Raw genomic sequence first — 24,198 nt, 5'->3', positions numbered from 1 at the left:
GAGCCTCACTGACAGTCCAGGCTGCTGACAGCCAGTCTTCTCCACCACCACCCACATCTCCAAGATTCATCGATAGCTGATCAATCACTGCCAAATTTCCTAGGGAGAGCCTATCGGCATCCATCACAGTTAAGTGTCAAAGGCAAGTGCAGAAAGCCCAATTTAAAAAGCTAATTGAATTAAGCCAAACAGACATCAACAGATTTCCCTGGGTTTTAACCTCTTTTATTCCAGTTCCTTGCATGTCTTTATACTTAGCAGGGAGTGCAGAGGATGGCTATTTAAAATGTAGTAACCGCCCAGAAATGAAATGCACTATAATTCTCCTAAAATATAGTGAGAATAACCTCCCAGTTACTTACAGCATTTTTAGGACCCTAAAATAGACAAGTCACCCAAATAATAATTATTGGCTAGGTGAGGTGGCTTGCACCTGTAATCCTAGCACTCTGGGAGGCCAAGGAGGGATGATCGCTTGAGCTCAGGAGTCCGGGACCAGCCTGAGCAAGAACGAGACCCCGTCTCTACTAAAAATAGAAAGAAATTAGCTGGGCGTGATGGTGCCTGCCTGTAGTCCCAGCTACTAGGGAGGCGGAGGTGGGAGGATCGCCTGAGCCCAAGAGTTTGAGGTTGCTGTGAGCTAGGCTGACGCCATGGCACTCTAGCCCAGGTGACAGAGCGAGACTCTTTTGTCTCAAAAAAATGTATTAATAATAATAATAATAATGATAGTTGTTTATGAAAATTCCTTTATTATTAATGTATTTATTAGCTCAGAAAAATATCTGCATGAAAATCTTAGGGCTTGAAACCAATTCATATGACATTAAGTGTCACCTGATAGCAGGTGGTTTCTAAGTATTTCTTGGGTGGAGTGTTTTATAAATGTCAATTAGGTTAGGTTTGATGATTCTAAGTATTTTTGAACTCTACTTCACTCTATTTCTTCCATTGCTGCTTTTAATATCCATCATTAAATTATTATAAACCTTTTTCAAATACAAATTGAGTTTAACTATCACCATTAATAAATCATCAGGTCCAAGTGAACAATTAATTGCTCTACTACAAAATATTCAAAACAAAGAGTTACAACATATTTTTAAGAAAAGGTCAAAATGCTTCTGACAGAACAAGATGAAAACAAATTTTAGTTATATTTCACAATTTAATAAGCAGTGTCAGACTAATATATTTCTGTATCAGAATCACTGTTAAATATATTCAATTCCAATTTTTAAAACAAACAATAAAAAAAAATTCAAGAAGCTTTATATAGTCCCATAATTAGAAGTAACTTATAATTTCTTAAAGTATCCTGAGAGGGCATTGATAATACTTATCTGAAAAAGTACAGCCAGGTTCTAAATACCTAGGGAAGGATGGTTTGCCACATGGGAATCTTGTAGAAAAGGGATTCTTTTTCTGGGTTACCGCAGCCCAATAAGAGAAATAGTCCTGGCCATGGTTTAGCAGGGAGTTCTGCACGAGCATCATTTTTCTGTCCTTTATTTCTAAGTCGGCAACCCTGGACTTCAAAGGGCAACTTCTAGGTCTTGGCTGCTTTCTGAAAGGCTGAACACCTAAGTGTCTGAACCCAGTGCCACCTGCAGAGCAATTCCCATTTAGAGATCCAAGGAAGAGGGTGTTGACAGTTACTTCACAAATAAAAGTATCCAGAGGTCAAGTTTGGTGTCAAAATTCAACAGGTCCCCATAAACAGAACCTCTTTAAGCCTTTTAATATGATAATGAGCACTGTGAATGAGGGTGGGGGCTGGTAAGTTGGTTCGCAAACTTGCCTGACCACTCTACTATACATCGCCCCCTAAACACACACACACACCCCTACTACCGCCTTGAGAAACCCAGGTGCAGATGGCAACACCTGGGGAACACTCTAGCACGGAGCCTGACACTTAGGAGACAATGACAGAAGGTGGCTCTGTAGTCTAATGAGACCAGAGCAGCCGGCCCAGGATCTGATGCTGTCAGTGCTCAGTAGATCAAAATATGTGAACATACAGCATCTGGCAGACGGGGGGCAAAGACAGGACAGCACAGGAGCATTAAACGCTGCTCCACGAATTCAGATCAGGAGCCTGCTTCAGGACTAGGGATTTGGATACTGAGCAGAATGGTGAATTTTTTAAAGTATTACTGAATGGAAGAAGATGAAAGAAGTCTGGGCCAGCCAGTTTGCAAAACAGAGGCAAGCAGATGAGGGAAGAGTGATATATACAGCCTTAAGAGAAGAACCTGAATAATTAATTAGCACTTTCCTGTAAGCATTTATTCCACAACTCTCTATCTGCTGAGAGGGGCCCCAACCTGGCTCCCGCCATCCAGAGTAAGCGGGGGTCCTCCTGGCTAGTGAACTTTAGTCCCGCCCATCTCTCGCCCACTGCCTCTGATGTAGCCTCAGCTGAGCACAGGTGCTCAGCCCGATTTAGGAGACCAAGAAACTGAAACTTCCTAGAATGAGAGGTTTCATCTCTAAGTCGTGTTTATAGTCAACGTTATTTCTAAAATTGTTATGGAAAGTGAAATTTTATAAGACTATTAATGGAAGTGCTAGTCTGTTATTAAGAACTGACTTAGCCATAGACCTCAATTCAAGTTCCAGCTTTGGGAACATGGGCAAATTGCTCCCAAAAAAGGATCATCGGGACAATAACACCACCAGCCCCATCGACTATATTGGGCTGATTTAGGATGAAATGAGATTTCCTGTTACATAGCTCTGTAAATGTTAAGGAACTCTGCAAATATTGGTTGTCACTTTGTTTTTGGCTCTTATCAAAGTGCAGAAGCCATTAAAGTCACAGACAAAATAAGGTGATCAGGTTGATGCTTCGCTCTGAAGGTTGGCCTCTGTCAGCACAGATGGGCTGTTCCACGGCGATGGAACATGGATCTGCACCGATGCAGCAGCCTCTGGCCACACGCTGCTGCTGAGCACGTGAAATGTGGATACTATGAGTAAGCAACTGAATTTTAATTTAACTCCATTTAAAAAATTAGTTTATCTTATCAGTTAATTTGATGTCACTTTAAGTAGCTTCAACAGCCACATGTGGTGACTGGCTACCACGCCGGGCAGTGTGCTAGGTCACAGAAAAAGGAGATTTTAAGGTGTGGTAAAATCAAGTCACTTTAATTGTTTTATAAAAATGTGATTCTAATAATATTTGCTATGGAAGCTTCTTACTATAAAGGACTGTCCTGTGGATATACCACCTGACCAAGAAAAGTGGAGACTGGAGCCCCTAAACAACCTCTACTGGTAAATTCACTAACATGCAGTTGTGCGTCCCACATTCACTGGAGAAGAGGACAGGAGACAGAACGCCAGAGACAGCTCTGGAAGGCATAACATCTGTGAGACGTCATTCTCATCTAGCATTAACTTCCAGACTTATGTTTATAAAGCCGTAAGCAAATACCAACACCAGAGCACCCATGGCGACAGAGGGCCGGGCCGCTGAGCTGAGAGCTGTGGTCCTCACAGAGAAGGCTGCCCCTTCAGGGAGGCCGCTCACCATGGCGTCACATATCTGCATCCTGTGTCCCCCCAACCAGACTTAAATTCCTCATAAAAACACTGGGTGGGGAGTAAAGAAGTGGCTAAGATGGAAACCTAACTTATCACATTCAGGTTTCTGGTCTTTCAGACTGAGTTATGAAAACAACTTAAGCATAACTGGAAGGCCAAGGACTTAAAAAGGGGGAACAACGTTGACCTCTTCCTGGGATGGGTCTCCCAGGAAAAAGAAACTACATTAGTAGATGTGAACTTCTTCCATGCGTCAGCATTTCAAAGATCTTACTGCTGTTCAGGGAAGGGGAAGAGACACCATACGTTTCCACTTGCGAGTAAGGAAACCCTTTCTGAAGACGTCCTAATGTCCCATCTGCACAGTTCAGCCGTCTCGGTGCAGGCCTCGTGGCTTCATCAAGGTCCAGAACACACGCTGGGCCCCTTCTTCATTCAGCTACTCTGCCCTAAGCTTGGATTTGGCTTTTCCTCTCTGTTCAATAATATATTCATCTAGTGTAGTTTCCTTCAAACCCATCAATTACACCCACTCATTTTTACCCAAATGAAAATGCCTGAAGCTTTTTCAACTTTGCTGCACATTTGAAATTTTTGCTAAAACATGGAGGCGGGGGGAATATATGCCCCATGGCACCCACATTTCTAGATTATTTTCCAGCAGGTCAGAACAGCAATTAATTTCCTGGGTTTATTTACAATTCTGAATCCCACCATGTTCACGAAAGAGATTTTCTCTTTGTGTTATGCTTCAGCCTATCTGCATTCACCCAAGCAGCTTGTCCTGCTTCGGATTTATTCACATTATCTTAATGTCAGATGATCAAGTGTGTTGCCACTTTGTACAATAAGGATCAGAGGTGGCCACAGGGTCATGAAGACTGTTCTATTTTATGCTGAAGGAAGTTCCTGTTATTTTAAAGAATTTTGTTTGTGTGTGGGCTTTTGTCTATCTTTTATCATAAAATTATTAATAGTTAAATGCATGAGGTTAGACAGTAGAAAAATCCTTACCATTGAAACCCGAAAGTCCCCACTCACAGCTTTTACATGATGCCAACAAGATTTTTTTTCTCTTTATATTACACTGAGTTTCCTCTTGCTGTACACTTAAAGGCTTCTGGAGTTGAGATCATTGCTAATTAGCGTCTTGTGCAACACTCTGGCTGCCTTGCCAACATCCTAGGCAAGCTGGAGCCTCCATCTTACCTTTATTGACTTCTTCACTCCAACAGACTGTTTCTAAATTAAAGAGATACTATTTCCTTCTTAGATATGCCAGTGCAAATCTCCATGAATCCAGTTTTCCCCCAACATTAACCCTGAGAAAGTTATATCAATATTTTGCCTTTTAAATTAAGCAACTCTTACCCATATATATGTCTTCCTAGTGGCTCAAAGCACCTGTGCTTTTCCTCCGCATCTTGAAAAGATATTCGCTGAGCAGCACGCCTTCCACTAATAGTGTCAGTCACGTGCAAATCCCTTTCATTCTGTCACTTTCAGAGTGTGTTTATTTAAACAGGTTTGCTTGAGTGGAATGCGTGGAGTGTTAGGGCCAATATTCCCCATTACCTCTTTTTCTTTTTCTTTTTTTTTTGTGGTTCTATTAGAACTTTTTTTATCAATCTGGCAGACCAGATTTGATACAACGGAAGCAGTTAACACACCCCTACTTTAGAAAAACTGAGTCTACACCCTTCAGTTACAAGATTTATCTGTATTGTTTTTTAAAATTACTATGGGTACATAATAGTCGTACATCTTTCTAGGGTACATGCGATGTTTTGATACGGCATACAATATGAATTAATCAAATTAGGGTAACTAGGGTATCCACCTCGGGCAGTTAACATTTCTTTGTGTTAGGAACAACATTCCATTTCCACTCTTTTAGTTAAAGTATATCCTAACTTACTGTTGATTATAGTCACTTTGTTGTGCTATCAAATATTTTTCATTCTATCTATCCAATGCCTCTTAAGAAATTTTAAAAGCGTACATCAGCAAATGAAGCCAAAGTCAAGTCAGAATCCATGTATATAATTTCATAATGTGAAATACACTGTAAACTGCCCACCGAAAGCCATTTTTCCATCCTTGTACTTGCTGGCAGAGCCTCCCTAAGGAGGCTGAAAACTAGATCTGCCCTGTCCCCCACCCTTGCAGCCGGGCATGAGCGTGAACCCCAATCCTGGCCAACGGGAACTGAGGAGAAGTGTGCTGCGGGTGAAGGAGCCTTCTGGAACAGTGTTTCCACTATAAAGTGACAGGTGGAGACAGCTGCTGCCAACCCTGCCTCCCTGCCCTGCCCAGGGTGGACACTGCCACTGAGGAGCTGCTGCTCGGAGCTGGGGCCTGCACCTTGCACCTTCTCCTTTCATGAGAAAAGCAAACCGCTGATGTTTAAACTACCGGTAGGCATTGTTACTTGCTGCCAAAGCATCCTAACTGGAATAAAAAGGTAACAAGGAGGCAGAGGAGAGGAGGGGGAGAGGAAGGAGGGGAAACAGAACAGCAGCTACTACTTATGAATATTTATTATATACCACTGTGTAGGGCACCTAATATAATTTACCACATTGATGTGATAAAACAATCCACCCAAGCATATACTTTCATTTCACTTTAGAAATGAGAAAACTGAAGACAGAGAGGTTAAATAATTTGTCTAAGGTTGTATAGCAAGGACTAAGAAAACTGGAATTTAAACTCAGGGCTGAGTGACTTCAGAGCTCACCGTGCGTGCTATGCTACAGTCCTCCGAGGGTTTGGCATACTTGTCAAGATTACTGGAGGAGAAAATATTCTGGCAATGTTACCACCTGATGGGCTGGGGGTGGAGGCACTGACCTTCTCAGCCTTCTGGTGGAAAATGGAGGACATGTCCAGCAGGGTGCTCCGTTCGTCCAGGGCTGCTGCGAACGCCTTCCACTCCTGCTCCAGCTGATTGGCGACCTGCTTGATCTGCTGCGAGGCATAGTGGCCAGATTCCACCAAGCGATTCGCCACAGACATGATGCGGTTTATGTTCACGTACACGTTCTGCAAGGTCAGGACGAGAGGGCTCCTTAGGGGAAGGCAGGCCAAGAGGCTCCCTTCTAACAACCCCACAGAGCACTTGCTGAAACACGGCCTACTACAAGTTATCGTACTTTTAACAGGAGGATCACCTGGTCTATAATATTACACATATTTTCTCTCTGGATTTCCATACACTCAAAGTATTGGTTTCAATTTCTATTTCTGAAACTGTAAAATTACCAATCAACTAGCTGAACGGCATAATTATGAGGCACAAAGCAATCAAATACACAAGTGGGTGCACACAAATACACTATTACTCACTCCTTGGCTCCCGGCACTGAGAAGGGTCCAGATGGCAGGCCTCCTGACAAGCAGCCACGCAGAACCGAAGGAACCTAACGTTTCAGTTTTTAACTAGAACCCAGAAACTAAAAAATATGTACTTAGCAACCGAAGGCTATTTGTGTGAAAACAAGCTCTCCTTTCTACATAAGCCCAAGTCATCTTTTGGTGCCAACAGAAAATATTCTGTAAATGGATCCGCTTTCTCCCAGGAATATGAATTGAGGTAGAAACACAACAATGCTATGTTCAAATTTTAAATAAAGCCTTTCTACTCTGTCGAAACTCCTGTCTTCAAGCCCACTAGTTTACTGCGAAAAATAAGGATGCACAGCTTTTAAATAAAAAAAAAATCCACTGCTTTTTGCAAAACAAGTTCTCACTATGGAGTTTCCCTTTCCACCTCCAATCTTTAAGGTTCAGTACACACTGGGAGGAGGGGGCTGCAAACCTCCAACAAATCCCAAGTTGTTATTCTTCACGTATTTATTATTTTTGTAACACTTTCACCCATCGCTGCTCTGTAGGTCCCCCAATCTGACTAACCAATCTGCCAAGGTCCCGTACATGACCTTTCTGCCTTCCCTTCCCCTCTGAGCCAACCTCCGGCTGCTTTGCACATGGCCCCCTGCGACAGCCTTCTTGCCGACCCCTGGGTGCCTGCAGTCCATTCTTCCCTCGTACCTTCTTTTATTGATCCTTCTCCTCTATTTCTGATCCAAACCAGTACTTGGCTAGTCACCCCCATCTGGGATTATAGAGCCACAGGACTCTAGCCTTGGCGTTACTCTTCTGAGCTGTTTTTGCAGGCTAGATCAGCTAATAGCCATCGTGTGTGTCAAGCAGCAAGAAGAGGCTGTGACAGTCAGGCCACACTCAGTGGGGATAATCTCCCTGGCTTGAGTGGCTCCAACTGGCGTCCTTCAAGTTAAAATGAAGTCCTTCCTGTTCTCACATTCATTCTTTCTCTCTGTCCCTCCCCCCTAGTAAAGTGAGAGGTGACCAGATTCACTAATTTTGCTTTCTCTGTATCCTTACGGAGGAAATGCCAATCCATAAGGTCTGTTCGGAAGAGAACAAGAAGATGCCCTCTGTTAGGATCTGAAGAAGGATTATCCCTTTGGATGGCTCTATTGTAGGTGCCACTGATCCTACTCATTCATACTTGTTAGTTTCCTGTGTTACCTTTATATCCCAGAGAGACTGTATCAGTCTATGTATTACACTTTTCCCATCTCTCCATCACTTAACAACATACGTAATCGTGCATGGTGGCACACAGCCTAAATATGTAACCTGTACACACACATGGCAATGTGCAATTCCCTCACTTAAAAGTATCTACATCTAGATTCTGATCATCATAGGTCTCATAAATGTGTTATAGTAGAAGGAGCACAACTGTTGGTATCCCTTAATATACTTTAAAGACTGTTAACTTTGCATATTCAATATTTTTGTCTTGTCAAAAATTGTTCAAAACATTGCAGACAGCAGGAGAAGGGGCTGACAGTTAACAGTCCTTGTTCTGCATAAATAAATGCCACGATGGATACAAAAGCGTTCAGCACAGGGACAGGACGGTGTGGAAAGCTCCCTAGTCGTCACCACGAGTGTGGTACTGAGCTACCACACTAACTTTAACGAAAATTGCAACTCAGAAAAGCACTGTGTATTGTAGAAAATAAGAAAATATATTTAAACCTAAAAAAAAAAAAAAAATAGACATAACCCATACCTTTAGGTTTCTTACCTGCTTTAACTTTATTTTGAATTATACTGATAACATCACTGGTAATAATTACCATTTATCGAGACCTTCCTATGTGTCAAGCTCTATGTTTAGTGTTTTACATATACAGAGAAAATAAAATAATGTAATACCATGGAAGGCAGCTATTATCTCCACTTTACAAATTAGGAAACTGAGGCTCCAGGAGATTAAACAGCTTGCCCAAGGTCACACGGTAAATGGAAGAGTCAATTAAAAACGTCTCAATCCATAATCCACTTTCCTGTCTTCCACATTATGCCTCCTGCTCTCTTGATTCTTAAATCTGCCACTAATAATACTGAGGAGGAAGGGAAGACAGAATATATTTTTCTATTCATTTCTAGACTATATTTTAGTATTTCTAGTGGATTGAAGGTATCTTTTGTCACTGGTTGAAGTTTCAGAAGATTTTGAAAAGTTCACAGTAATTTTTTAGAAAGAAATTTCTATCTGTGCCCACATGATTTAAACCAGAATTCTCTCACCTCCAACTCTAGAACAGATATAAAACATTTTTGATGGCATTTATTACAAAAATTTATATTGCCAAATCTTTTCTTTGAAATGACCTAAATTATAGAACCTAGTTGACCAAACTTTAATTAAATGGCATCTTACTGAATTAATTTAAACAAGATCCTGTCTTCATATTGCGTTAGTGCTCTGTGACAAATGTTCCAAAGTTTAAGAGTGGCTAATTCTCACAAGGCTGGCTTAAAGTCCAAGCCAAAACTTCTTGTCCCTGAAGAGGAGATTTCTAGAAGCTTAGCAGTCAACAGAAGTACATATCCTACAGAAACGTAAGTTTTATTCTGGTTACATTAATGATAAAATTGTAACAAAAGTGCTATTCAGAATTCTGGTTTTTTGTTTGTTTTTGGTTTTTTGTGATGTAGTCCTACGGTGACCCCTATCTGGCCTCCAGGATTCTGAGGGAGTCACAACAGCCCAAGGACATAAAATGCAAGGACCTCAGAGAGCCAGGGGACTCAGGCAAGCCTGAAGGCCACACCTCAGACCTCCAGTTCAACCTGAAAGGACATCTCACGTTTTAGGACAAGTGGAGGATGCCCTTGAGTAAGCAGCACGCTGGCTTCTTTCATCCTCATCAACAGCGGCCAGCCCACTGACAGCAGCCTGGTCAGGAGACTCACTGTGCCTCAGAGAAGCTTTTCTGGAGCCCCCGTGGGCTCCTCTGAAGCAGAGCACAGGAGCTGGCATCAAAAGCGTCCATGTGAACAAGCCAAGTAACTGGTTCAAGTCTGACTGGTTGGTTGGTTTGCTTGCTTTCATTTTTGTTTGCTTAAAATTTAAAACAGGATACCTAGACCCTCTAACACTAGAGAATTCCTACATGTGGACGTTAGCTGCTACAATCAAAACAGCCCCTCGGAAGGCCCCATACTGCCTCCTCCAAGTGTGCCAGCACAGGGTCTGCTGAAACCCCTTCACGGCTAACCACTTTCACACGCCGGGGTTGTCTGTTCCGACGGGTTCTTACCATACAGTTCATGGCAAAGTGATTGTGCTGCGTCTGAAGCTCCATTGCATGAGGGTGGCTGGTCCCAATCTCTGTGTAGCTGTTTAAAAACAGGCCTTTGTTGTGTGTGATCCAGTCAAACATCTACCGGAAGGAAAAAGATAACTAGAATCACTCCAGAAAGAGAAAAGGCTGACCCAGGCCCACGGATGGGGCTGAGCCAAAGAAAGGGCAACTTCCTTCCTCTGACAACTTCTCAGGCGTTTGGACTCGGAAGAGTCTTTACTTCTAAGAATATGTCAGCAGTTCTGAACTTGCAGCATCTACTAGAAAATCTTATCTAACGTGTTCCTCTAACAGAGGAGGAATCCAGAGGCACATAAGTAAAGAGAGGTATTCAAATCCCGCAGGCTAATTAAAAACTCTGCTCTGATTCAGCCCAGCCTCCCTTCCACGCTAAACCGCTGAATTTGCCACATCACCCTTGCATTCAAGACCTGTCAGGTAAAATTAGGGACTCATGGGTCTCTGGATGGGTTTTGCTGGGTCCACAGATTACTGACAGCAATCCCAATGACTAAAAGATTACACTCTTTAATACAAGAAAAGTATACAGAAATCTGTGCAAATGCAAACAATAAAATTAACTGTAAAAATAAAAAGGATTTGGGAAAAAACTTAACAGCGACATCTCTAAGTTCAATATAAATGCTACTTTGACAAGGAAGTCAATTAAGATGCTCTCGAGGAAAACACTTAAGAAAATAGAAATGACTACCAATTAGCATTGCTATCGTGACTTGAGCCAGAATCCCAGAGACAGTAACCTGTTTTTCTAGTAATTGGAAGATTTTCTAGTTTCTTTGACAAGGCACAACAGTACACTGACAGATGTTAAGAGCTTACCAAATAAAAATACTGGATTGTCAAAAGGTCCTTTTATATCAAAGATTTCTAATGCAGTCTTTTAGTTTACAAAACACTCTCCTGTCCATGTAAAATAAACATTCAATGAGCTTCAATAAAAAAGTGATTAATTCACTCATGTTCATGGCTTGCAACACATACCTATAAATAAGTATCCTGTTTTCACACTGCTAAGATTGAATTAGCCAGTAACTGACAAGAATTCACTTTGACCAGCTGGTGTGTCTGGCGCACAAGAAAAAACATGAGACCACAGGTAATTACTGCCTGTATTCTCCGGAAACTATTACTTTTAACACATTACTCGCTTTTTATTTTAAAACCACACCCACTAATAGATCAGAATGGTGTTCTGTCACTGGCTTTGCAGGAGTGAAAGAGCAGGTATTAGCAAAACACATACACAATTATTGCTTTCAGTAACACAACACTATGGAATTTTCACTCTTCTAAGTGAAACTATCATTCCTGTCTATCTTACAGGCATTCTAGACCAAATCATCAGTAATTTTAACCCAAAATTTCTAAAATGGCACAACGAGTAAAACTGGAAAACAGGTTTAAATGTCATCTCTGAACTGATCCTCCTGGTTTATAGCAAACGCGGTGAGTATACGCTTCTCATTCACTCCCTCTTCTCCTTCCTGTCACCCGACCACATCAGCCCTGGCTGCCTAGACCCAGTGACCCAGTAGCTCCCCCGTGCCACATGCAGGCACTCATCTCCCCTCTTTACCTTCTCGGCATCCTGTTCAAACAGCCTCAGCTGAAAGCACTGGTCCAGCTTCAGCTTCCTCACGTGCCACATCTGGTGCAAGTGCTGCCGCGTGGAGTGCAGCCTGTCCAGCATGGTGGACACCTTGGGCAAGAGGTTCTGCAGGTCTGCATTGCCTGACCCCGAGTTCTTTTTGGGAAAGCTATCACTGCTCTGAATCCTCTGAAGCAGCTTCTGTCCCTCCAAATCCAAGTCCTCGATGGGGGCCTTAATCACCTTCTTCTTCAGCTGGGAGTGTTCCTCGATCATGTTCCGAGCACCCTCCAAATCCTGAGGCAACTCCTTCTTAGCTAGGATGTCCTGAAGTTCCTCCAGCCGAGACAGCATGTGTGTTGCATTGCTAATGTAGTCTTCAAAAGCAACTCTGATTTCAATCCATTCTTCGTGGTTGTATTCCAGGCAGCCATCAAACTCGGGAGTTAGCTGAGAAGGATCAACTACTTTGGTAAGGCCTTCTAAAGAGACCATATTTGTCTTAAGGGAAAAAAAATCACGTATGAGAAGACGAACCAATTTTATATAGTCTTAACATAATGCAATGGGCAATGCTTAGTCACAGGTGTTCAAAGTCAAAGTAATCTATTCATAGAAAACGTAACATACCTCATTCCGGCCCCATAAAAATAAATATGGATGAAAGAAGCATTATCAGCACAAAGAAAGATAAATCCATGAGAGCAACACATATGCTAGTTGGAATACCTAAAATTATAGAATCATGTCTATTTCATGAGAACTAAAGAAATGAGATTTCTTTCCAAGAAAGTGGAGATTAACCCACTATCTTAGGCACATTAAAGCAGGAAATATGTTAAATTGCAAGTCCAGAGCAGACAATTCAAAAATTTCATTTTCATCAATGAGTTCTTCTACCTACTCCTTCTCATCCCTGCCATTCTATCTCCTCATTCCCAACAGAAAACTCTGCAGAGGCTCCCTATTACCTGCTGTCACATTAATGTCTTGCTCACGGGCGTGCGTGTGGGCTGCTTATTAAATGATGAATGCTGCTCCAGCCAGACCACCCTCAGCATGCATCTTCCCTGCCTCGCTTCCCATCAAGCAACAGATGACAGGATACAAATGACTTTTTAAAAATTTAGAAAACATCCAAGGGTTAGCAAGAAAGCTGGCAGAGGCTTACGTCACAGAGCTAAAGACAGAGGGAACATTTCATTCATTGTAATAAGCCGCTGCGATTCTAGCAGTCTGGGTGTTGTACGTAATCTACACTGCATTCCAATTTAACAGTGACAACGCTTTAGTCGATTACAGTCTAAGGAAGAATTCTTACCCTCATCCAGAATTAGAAGCAGGTTAATATTAGTATTATGCCTCAAGGACGACATGGGGGGAGGGTGATTAAATGCAAATACAAAGGTAAAGGAACAAGAGCTGTGGCCTAGAACCAAAAGATAAAACAGAGCAGGGCTGGGTTGGCATGCTGGTTGGCATAAGAAACAGCAAAAGGCAGCACAGCTAGAAAGAGCTACAAAGAGGGGCTCTGTCTGATCCAGCACTTTGGCTTACAGTGTTACTGTAGGCCCATTCCTGTCTCATCTGCTGGACTTTTAATAACCTCCGTGGAGGCAGTCACTCCCAGAGAGAGGCTGGTAACAAGGAGGACGACAAGTTCAGTAGAAAAACTGTTAAAAGCCCAGAGGGAAACATCAAAATTAGACTGGCAAAAAGCTGCATGAACTATATTGCCAAACAATTATTTTTACTTAAAATGTGTGTGCATATGTGTGTATGTATGTGTATAATTTTTTTTTTTTTTTAAAGACAGGGTCTCAGCTCTGTCGCCCAGGCTGAAGTGAAGGGGCACAATCATAGCTCACTGGAGCATTGAACCCCTGGGCTCAAGTGACCCTCCCACCTTGGCCTCCTGAGTAGCTAGGACTATAGGCATGTGTCACCATGTTTGGCTAATTTTTTTATTTTTTGTAGAGATGGGGGTCTCGCTATGGTGACCCGGCAGGAGTACAGTGGTACAATCATAGATCACTGAAATCTCAAACTCCTGGCCTCAAGTGCCCCTCCGCCTTGGCCTCCCAAAGCACTGGGATTACAGGCAAGAGCCACTGCACTCAGCCAAACTTACATAATTAAATACAACACACTTTAAATTCTGCATCAAGAAAATAAGTAAGACCCAATAAATTGTTCTCCAAAATTACTTCTTATTGTGGCTTACTGGTTTCATCTTTCACCTAAACCTCCTGAGTATGGTCTCAAATTCAAATTAAAACTAAATTCAGATTTCAGATAGAAAAATGAGTCCTGTGGAAAGAGATTTAAAAATTTAAGTAATACACATGCGAAAATACTTTGAAAAGTATAGCATGTAACCTAAAGATTAAGTATTAATACTGTCTCATGTGTTTAATATTATCATTGCAATTTGTCCTGAAATACATGAACACATTCACTGAAACCTAATGTTTGGGTAGAGTTGCCAGAAGAAGCAATTTATTCAACCAAAAATTGTAATTTATTATTAGAAAATTAAAAATTATTTTCCAGTTTTATTCCAAAATGGGGGCATGAGTCAAGTTTCAAGCTGGCAGGAATACTCTCTTCCCATAATCATCTCATTAAACTAACTGCATCAAAAGCCTTGTCAGAACCTTGGCAGCTTAAGGAGAGGAGAGGTTACAGTGGAGAAGAGAAAAAGTTAGCAGACTGAGGTTTGTTTTATACCACTGCCTGAAAGACAACTATCTTCTGTGCCTAATTGAATTCAGGACTCTGTACAGTTTTTAATGGAACATCTCCATTTTCATAAATGACAGACCTGATACACGAAATAAATGACAGGCCATTCTCTCCATTATCCGTGACAGGATGAAACTCGGGCATCTCTGTATTTTTCCCTCAGGAACTCTAAAGTTGGGCTTCTCTTTCTAAGGTAAATGCCTCCCACCTCAGTAGCCCATCACCCAAATCCAAGAGAACTGAAACCTAACACCGCCTTGGGTAAAACCACCCACTCAGAATGCAACTTTGTTATATTTTATGCAATAACTAATTTTACATATCATGTGTATGCTAAGATATGCAGTTCTGGTTTAATACGTGGTTTTACAAATCTATTATCAGCCTGAGGGGTGAGAAAGTCAGCTTTTAATAAACCACACCAATTGGTTCAGTGGGTCTGGCTACCCCGGGGAAGTTACCTCAAATTCAAATTTAGAACTGCCAAAATTAGTCCTCTGTTTCTGCCAGAAGTTGTCTGGCTTGATGATCAGAGCCACGTGGATGCAGCAGGGGAAGGACTCCTGCAGGATCTTCAGCAGGGGCTTGATGGAGTCCCACTTGGACCCACGCATGTCCACGATCACCGTGAAGCCTCGCTTGCAGACCTCCTCGCTGCGGGGAAAGGAAAAGCAGGCTGAAATGGGATGCAACTGTATCGGCATGCAACTCCTGCCACTTTGTCTGAGCGGAGTCCCCCCAGGTGCCACAGCCCCCGCTTCCTTCATCTTGCCTGATGTGACCAGAAAGGGCTGCCCTCTCACCTGTGGAGCTCAGCTCTGTCTCACCCCTCCCTGTACCATAAAAGAATAGAACTGGACTATACGTGCATTGAGGAACAGTGACACAATGAAAGAAATCTTCACAATTTTTATTTTGTATTTAGGGTTTTGCATCCTGTCTTCTTTTCAGAAGAAAACAACGTCCATTCAGCCCACTCCTCTCACCTCTGGGTACTGGCCGATCACACACACACATCCAGTAACTCCAACAGGCAAAGGGCGCACCAAGTGGGCCCAAAACTCTGAGAGTGTACAGAGCCCAGGCCAGAGCCAGATCCAACATCTGTGGACAGCAGTTACCCCTGGACTCCCAGAATCCCAGGCACTGAAAATGACCCCCTACCAGTGTGGCTGGCAACAGTGGGAGCTTTCTAACATCCCTTTTCCCCCCTTTACCCTCTCCCTGGCCCTTAAGGTATCTCAGCGGTTCTCCAAGTATAGTTCACCATCCCTGGGAGTTCCCGGCACCCTTCTGGTGGGCTCTGTGGGGTAAATCCAGTTTCATAGTAGTATTGAGACTTTATTTGCTTTTTCCCTTGGTTGCACTGATGGTGAGAAAGCAACAGTGGGTAGCGCTGCTGGGCTTTGGCACAAATCAAGGTAGTGCTAGGAGCCACCGTGTTCTTCCTTTCCACATTCTTATAGTCAAAAAAAAAAAAAAGCCAGCTTTGTATTTTATTAAGTCTTAACCCCTGACTATGTGGGAAATACATATAATGCAAGTCTGCATCTGCAACAAAGAGTGAACAAGGGTCAAGATGTCCTCAAACATAGGTTAAAGAATACCTAGTCTCACCTGGTTATAACCGGTGACACACACAGAAGCTTCTGTCCCGGCTTCCCAGTGGCCCTACAGCTAAGGATCACTGCAGTGCTCACTGCTGCACAGCGGACTCCACCAGTCAGTGCTGGCTACTGATGCCAGCGCCAGACAATTAACCAGGCAATGCCCGCCTGCACGGTCTTCGGAAATACACCTAGGACTTCATGTGTACACAATGAGAATGTGAGGTTTTCCCCAAACGTGAACGTACTGCCAGGATGGGAAAGGCATTGGACTTTTTTCTGCCTTGGAAATCACCCCGAAAAACTAGTCTAAATTAAAAACTCAGAAAGCTAATTGCTGTCACTAAGTAATGTTAAAAAACAAAAAATTAATTCAAAATTAAAACCAACTTCATGCTCTCTCTTGCACAGGATGGTTCCCCTCCCCCTCCCCGCCACGCTCACTCACACTCACTCACACACCCCGCCTCTTCCTTATCTGATTCATGCCACCGGAGTAATAGCTTTCCAGGCCTTACAGATGCAAAGTGCAGATGACAATCAGCACATGAGGCTGTATCACATAAACTTCTGTGGCCACAGAAACCAAGCAGAGGGCAGCTCACAGAGACGCAAGGTGTTCAAAGCCATGACGAAGAGACAGACTGATCCAGCAGCCCAATTTATCACCCAGATGTTGAAAACTGCTCAGGAACGATGTGATTAACATCTGGTAACTGACTACCCCCGTATGAACAAGGAACTGGAACTGAGTTCAAATACTCCTCGTGCTGTCATTTCTGCTCCCCATCCCAAGCCACCATGGGTTACTATTCAGGTAACATCAGAGGCAGAAATGTGGTTTGTTTTCAGGCCTCTTTCACAAAACCTAGAAGCAAACAGGACTCCCAGAAATGTCTACTAAAATGTCCCAAGGAACAGAAATTAAGCATTCTGGATCTCATTGGGCTCTAATGGGACTTGCAATCCTACAAAATTCTATTCCTTAGAGACTCCAGGGCTCCGGAAGTACTGGGGAGAGCACAGCCTAAGCAGGAAGAGACGGGTGCCAGGATGCCAAGTGCTCTGCGGAGGAAGCCCACTGCCCTGCAAGGCATTCCACTCCAGATTCACATATTCTGCTCTCATACGCCAAAGACAGGAGACTATAAAACCGTAGCAATGTTTTCTTTGTTTTACTAGTTATTGTTTGGTAGACCGCACTTTGAGCATCAGTCTTCACCGTATCAAGATAAATTCCCTTGCAGCCTGTCTTTCTCCTAAGGTGGCCTTATGCAGTATGCACATAAACTACAAAGCCCCTCCACTTGAAAGAAGCTTACAAGGAATCTTGAGTAACTCCAGGCTTAACAACAGAACAAGCAGGAGAACAACAAAACCAAAAGGAACACTGAGCCTGCCTAGTTTACAGAAGGATTCTGTAAACTCCATGATCAAACTGTGACCACCCAGTGGCTTCCCAAGTAATAAAAACAGCGTATGAACTGAGCTGGGAGTGCGCGGCCTTTCAGTGCATCTGTTTTATCAGGTTCAAAGCCAGTCATCCATCATTAAGAGAACAGTGACTTGCAAACATCCCCGAACCTGGTTCCTATTTATAAGCACGTAATGAACATGTACAGTTGCCTACAGGAGAAGGGCTCCAAGCCTTTTATCTCGCAGGTACTGCTCTTTGGAAAATGTGACTCCTTAACCAGTTATTTCAGCAGTTTTTCCAAAACTGCCTCATTTTATCTGTGAGATAAAGAAAATTTACGTAATAATAAGGTCTCCTCTCAACACAGGTCTCTAAAAAAGAGAAACTGCTTTCTTTAATTCTTAGATGAAGAAAGTATCTTTCTATAAGCATGTTCATGAATGAATCTGTTAGGGCAGTCTTGAATCTCCCAATTTTCTAATAATGGCCAAAAATCAATCTTGAGCTCTCCCTACGTTTTGCTGCTAGTTTCTCTCCCAAGCTAGCAGGCAACCTGCTGGGACTCTGTTTTCACAAACGTCCAAAAAGAGCCAAAAAAAAAAAGGAAATGCAAATCTTTCTCTTTACATTTTACCAGCTCACAGCCAAATCTTTCTCTTTACATTTTACCAGCTCACAGCCCGTGGAATTTGTTTCTAGAGTCTACGGGTATTCCTGAGAAGCTCCCATACCAGACAGCAGGAGGGTAAACTCCAGGCCTTCCTTTCCTGCCAAAAACCATATCTCAGGGGCAAAAAATCAAATCCCCTGTGACAGGCCTGACTACATCTCAGAGATAACCAAGTCTCCAGGAACAGAAAAAAACAAGAAAGATGGACAACTTGACGTCTTGCGACTGCCTGCTAATTACCTCACAATTACTGTGTTTCTCTCTGTGCCCATAAAGGCAGCAAGCCACCTGGCCTGGCTGTGGGCATCTCCCTCTCTTTCTTTGGGATGCTGTGTCATGTCTCTGCTCTCCCGCCCCCCTTTTCTCTCTCATTCTCTGTCCTTCTAAAAGATAAAAAGTTTATCTTAACTTTTTATATCTGAATCTCTGTGTGAGAAATCTTTCTCCACCTGCACTGTGAACACCTACTAAGCTTTCCACCCTAACAAATCAATTAAAATTCTTCATATGATTTCATTAGCAAACAACAGAGAATAAGGGTGGTTTATCCATTTAGCAACTGTAAATCATTCTAAGAAAGGCAAAAAGTTCTAGAACATAATTAGTATAAAATATAATTCAAGCAATAACCACCTAGCAATGTCCCAAGATTAATACTATTTTCATTTCTGTGCAGGACTTCCAATGACACAAGCAGGAACTTCTGCTGTTTCCCCTACACACATTTAATGGACAATTTCACTGCAAATTAATCGCATGAACTCATCTTACTATTCCAGTTGTTTTTTAAAGGAGGGCAGGTGTGACCCAAGTAATATTAAACACTCAAAACTACCTACAGCTGCTCAGGTCAAATTTATTTTCAACTGTGAGGAACACAGAAACTCTAGAGGGCATGTGTAAGGAAACAAACAATATGATCTGCCTCTAGAAAGTGTGCCAAAAGGGAAATAACTGATGGAAAATAAAAGAGTGAATATGAAAGAAAGAAATTATTGTACTATTTCTGAGGCAGCTACCACGTGGCAAATACTGTGCTGTATGTACATAATTTTACTCAATACTCACCATGATCACAAGATGTACAGATCATTACCACATTTTGTAGATTAGAAAACTGATAAAAATAATTCAGTCACTTGTCCCAGGCCACAGCCAGTATGATTCTGAGGGCCATGCTGTCCCTTCACACGCAGGAACATGCAGCCCTGTGACTGACTGGCTGGAGGACAAATCTCAGGAGAATGTCAGGTGTAGTGGACAGAGAAAAAGTTCTCTCAGGCCCCAGAATACACACACGAGTGTAAAGCTAAGCAGAAATACCTTGTGTTTACACCACTCTGAAACTGCAACACATAATCAGACTTACAAATTATATAAAAGCAAACCGGCAAGTCCAAAAAAGTTCACACACCATTAACTTTTATGGGTGATGTTTATTGATCCCATTTTGACTAAAGCCAAACAGCCTCCTGCCATGAAGCACTGGCTAGAGGCAGTGTGCCTGCAGGAGCGAGGACGCCCTGTGTTGCCACTCCTATGTGGCAACCTGGAAATCCTTCTCCGTTATCCCTTGGCAAATGCATCACCTCTATTATTTGCTCATTAATCAAGGACAAGCTAAATGGCATTTCTTGTCACTTGGGATGGTAAATACAAAAGCAAATCTAGGCAATGGAATGAAGTGCCTGTGTTCACAGATGGAGGGTCATCCTACACCCTTAAGAATTTATGAGTGAAATGATATGATGTTTGGGATTTATTATAAAATCCAGAGGAAAAATTACAGAAAAATAACATTTACAAAATTTGATAAATGTTGAAGCTGGGTGATAGGTATATGGGTGCTTGTTATACTATTCTCTCTACTTTTGTGTATTCTCACAATTTCCCACAAGAGGTTTTTTTTCTTAAGTCATCTAGATTACCCAAAATGTACTTGAAGTGATTTTTTTATATCAATGAAATGAAAAGCATTTTTATATCAACATATTTAAAAACTAGAAAGTTGTCAAAGTTACATACAGTATTCCAATTATGTACATTTTAAAAAATCACATAAATACCGAATTCAACTTTAGGTTTTTATGAAACTATGGCAAGTATTATTTTGATTGGCAGGGATTTTTTTTTTTTTTTTTTTTTTTACATTGTCTCTTGTATTTCTCTCTTTCTTTTTCCATCATGAGCACAGACCTGGCACATACTAAGAACTCAGGAAGTGGGAGCTATAAACTATATTTATTTATAAATGATAGTAGTAAATAACCTCTAGACTTCTTTCCAACTATATGATTTCAACAGTTCAGCCATCTAAGAAAACACCAGAGTAGGAAGAAAGGGAAGACTGTTTCCATATGTATAAATAAGGCTCCTTTATTTAATCACTGATGGGACACAGTGATAGTTCTTCCCATAAAGGATACCGTAGCCAAAAACTCAAGAACTTTCTCAGCAGGTCAAACCATTAAGACCAAAAGCTGTCTTTCGTCAGCCACAGCAAGGATCTGTTACAGAAGGGCATGGCTGTCTTCCCTGGTTGGTGTCAACCTAAGTAAGTTAAGAGTGTTGCAAACCGTGTGCTGGAGTAGGTCTATCACATTCACCTTAACCTTCTGAAACCCATTACACTGTTACCGACCATCTTATATTATTCTCTTGTATAATAAGTTCCTTAAAGTGACTATCTACTCTAGCCCATATATGGCCAAGTTTTCTTCTACACATCCTAATTCAGTCTCTTAAGAAATGCCTCCTCTCATTCTACCATGGACATCACTGATGCCCCCTTTAGCATGTGCCTTTCTGGAATGAAGGAGGCATCAACGGATTTACCCTTTCCTCATAGGGAAGCACCCCTTCAACCAACAACATAGGCCCAATCTCTTATTCCAGGCATAACTGTGTCCTAGGATTATATCAGAGCAGTATTCTATTTTCCAAAAAAAACAACTGAAACAATTAAATGGAGGTATTAATGTGGGAAAGAAATTTCTTCCACCAGTGGTCATCTAGCTCTACAAACAAAACCTGAATAATACATTCTCAGGGCAGAAATGAAGATTCTAAATTCCTTGAGTATACACATAGATCAACTCCTATTAACTCACTAGTCCCCACTCTAGAGCTCTCCAGAAAATAAAGCATTGCTTGTTCTTGGTGTTCTTCAGCATCCATGCTAAAAATCTCCTTGTCACTAATAGAGTCTCAAATTTGATGGGGGTTCCCAAACTGATGCCCAGTATATTAGAAAGTAAGACTTCTTAATGCCCATAAACTTCATGCCACAAATCAACAGGCTATTTTTAAGGAACTGAAGCTTAGTATGAAGACAGAAATGTATAATCAAAAATAGCACCCAATTTCTGATCATCCAGTCCACTGTGTCCTGGTATCAGAATCATCAATTATGACTGTATCCAACGTCCTAAAATCCCAGCTGAGTATCCCAAATTCCTTGCCAACACACAAAGCTCTTCACTACAAGATACCTACCTTCTTGTCCCTGCACTCAGAAGTGTTTTAGACAATAATGGTCACAAAACAGAAATAAGGAGAAAGATCATGATTTTAATTTTATACTATTTTGTTTGGAATTCAAGCTACTGTTTAGCCATTTCCTAAAGAATATAGTGCTACATCTCTTGGAAGTGTGAAAAAAGTGACAAGCCACAAGGAACTTACCTAGGAATACAGGCTAGATATGAAATGAGTCTCCTGAGATCCTCCTGTCGTATTCTGTCATGATTGCTGCGGGCTGGAAATGTTAAAATGGGACCCCCACGTTTATCTCTACCACCTAAAAAACAAACATTGGGAAGAAACTTAGACAAAAACAAGATAAGCCCGTCATCACCCACTCACTCAGTCAAAACTGTTCCTAAATCAACTGCGCAAATGGCAAGCTGCAAAAGGCAAGTGTCTTTGTTTCATCTAAGACATGGTGAGGCTATTTTATCCCCTTGTGGGACATGGAAGAAAATATCTGAGTTTTGGAGGCCACATGGAAGATGCTAGAGATGGTCTTTTTTTCCCAATATGTTGGAAGAAACTCCTTTCTTCAGTTTTTATGTTTAGACAGAAAAAAAGTTTTCATGTATCTGTGTGTCATTCATCTTAAACCACCACCTCCCTCCTCATGCCTTCCCTCTCTCTTTCATTCTCCCCTCCCCTGCATTCTAAGCTCTTCCTTTTCTACCAAGCAAATTGGGTTCTAAGTCTTGAAAGGAATAAGAAAGGAATGTTCTTCAAACTACACTGGTGACTACTTTATATAATCTGGGATCAATGGCATCTGACCCCCAATGGTCAAGCTTTGCCCATCTCTTATACGAAGCCACATACACACACAAAAGAAAGATTGGCATACGAGATTTTAAAAGCAATTTTAAACCTAATTTAGTTAATTAGCTTAAGGATTTGAGAAAATTGTATTATACACTAGAAGTATAAATCTCAGAGTATTTGACTTTGACAGACAGGCAGGCAGAAAGATTTCTCATTAACATATACAACCCTAATGAAGTCAACTTGGTATCACTGAACATTTTTGGTGAAATTGTCACATTTATTTTATTACTTCCATCAGGGTTGTCAGAAAAATAAAGAAAGAAAATTTAGCCTTCTCAGGTGGATCCTTGATTTAGTTTTACAACTCCGATCACCTCTCTTCAGGAGATCTCAAAATTCGAGTCACGATATGAAACTCTTAATTATTTTCTGCACACCAAAAATCATCAGCAGAGGCAAAATTAAAAAGCAGACAAACAACAAGCAAACAAACAAGAGTCTTTTCTTTTAGAAAAGCCAAAAAATTTGGTATATGTTTACAATGGAATATTACTCAATCATAAGAAATGACAGTGATCTAGAACCTCTTATACTTCCCTGGATTAAACTTAAGTCCATTATCCAAAGTGAGCCACCACAAGAGCGGAAGAATGGGCTCCACTTGTACTCTCCATCAAATTGGTACTAAGTGATCAACAATAGGGTGATCACATGGCAGAAATACTCTTCAGGGATTAGGGGGATGGGGGGGTAAATCCACAACTAAAGGACACGGGGAGCACTGTAGCGGGGGAAGGGCATGTCTTTAACCCGCACTTGGGTGAGGCAAAGACATAAAGTGTAACCCTCATGTTTGTACCCTCACAATACCCTGAAATAAAAAAAAAAAAGAAGATATGCAGAAGATGATGGTATTTTAAAAACATATTTTACCAATATGGTTTTTACAATTTCCTAGAATGATTACACAGTCATGCTAAATAGTAATGAAATTTAATTCTGATTATGAATACTTAAAACTCCACATGTACTGTTCAGTCATGCAATCTAGAAAAGTTTTAAATTGTTTATAAATCTAGTAATTCGGGTATTAAAAGAGAACAGCAAATCATAGCTCCCAACAGACCTAGGCAGGGAATCACGTGCTCTACATGCACGTTATGACAGGACCTTCACAGTGACCCTGTTAGGAAGAGTTCTCATTCCAGCTTTATAAAGAAAGATACTGAGGCTCCAAAAGCTTATATGCAACATTGTCACAGCTAGGTCCTTTGCCCTGACGAGAACTTATATAATCTTTCAAATTAGTGGCTTTAGTTCTTTTTTAAAGTAGTAAAAATGTCAAAAGGATGAATAAACAATGGGTTCCTGGGCCTTTTTAGGGGGTAACATTTATGAATGAAAAGTACTATTAAAAGTGAGGAGCAGTACTGATCGTTACCAAGTAATCTTATAAAACATCAGGTATTATTTCTAGGGTAATATCAATAGCTCTAATTTTTTTGGAATACCTCTTATTTCTAAGATAAGACAGAAAATAGTCTCAATATTTTTCATTTCCCGATATCTTTCATGTTTTTAAAAAAAGAGTCAACCTTCTTGATCAAAAATATCAT

The 24,198-nt window shown here is 41.4% G+C and overlaps 1 protein-coding gene across 1 annotated transcript in view; it reads right to left on the bottom strand.

Annotated features, from left to right (window-relative positions):
* Positions 1–22,085, bottom strand: part of TRIO (trio Rho guanine nucleotide exchange factor) — a 188,563-nt gene extending 166,478 nt beyond the window's left edge. Inside the window, exons 1-5 of the mRNA XM_012642750.1 lie at positions 21,977–22,085; positions 15,060–15,252; positions 11,842–12,354; positions 10,200–10,322; positions 6,409–6,600 (exon numbers count right to left, since the gene is read on the bottom strand). Coding sequence (XP_012498204.1) covers positions 6,409–6,600; positions 10,200–10,322; positions 11,842–12,354; positions 15,060–15,212 — 981 coding nt within the window. The 5' untranslated portion in view covers positions 15,213–15,252; positions 21,977–22,085. The remainder of the gene's footprint in view (positions 1–6,408; positions 6,601–10,199; positions 10,323–11,841; positions 12,355–15,059; positions 15,253–21,976) is intronic.
* Between the last annotated feature and the right edge of the window lie 2,113 nt (positions 22,086–24,198).

The sequence above is a fragment of the Propithecus coquereli genome, unplaced genomic scaffold (assembly GCF_000956105.1).
Source record: "Propithecus coquereli isolate 6110/MARCELLA unplaced genomic scaffold, Pcoq_1.0 Scaffold100, whole genome shotgun sequence".
NCBI classification, from domain to species: Eukaryota; Metazoa; Chordata; class Mammalia; order Primates; family Indriidae; genus Propithecus; species Propithecus coquereli.
This window is presented reverse-complemented; position numbering and strand designations above follow the sequence as displayed.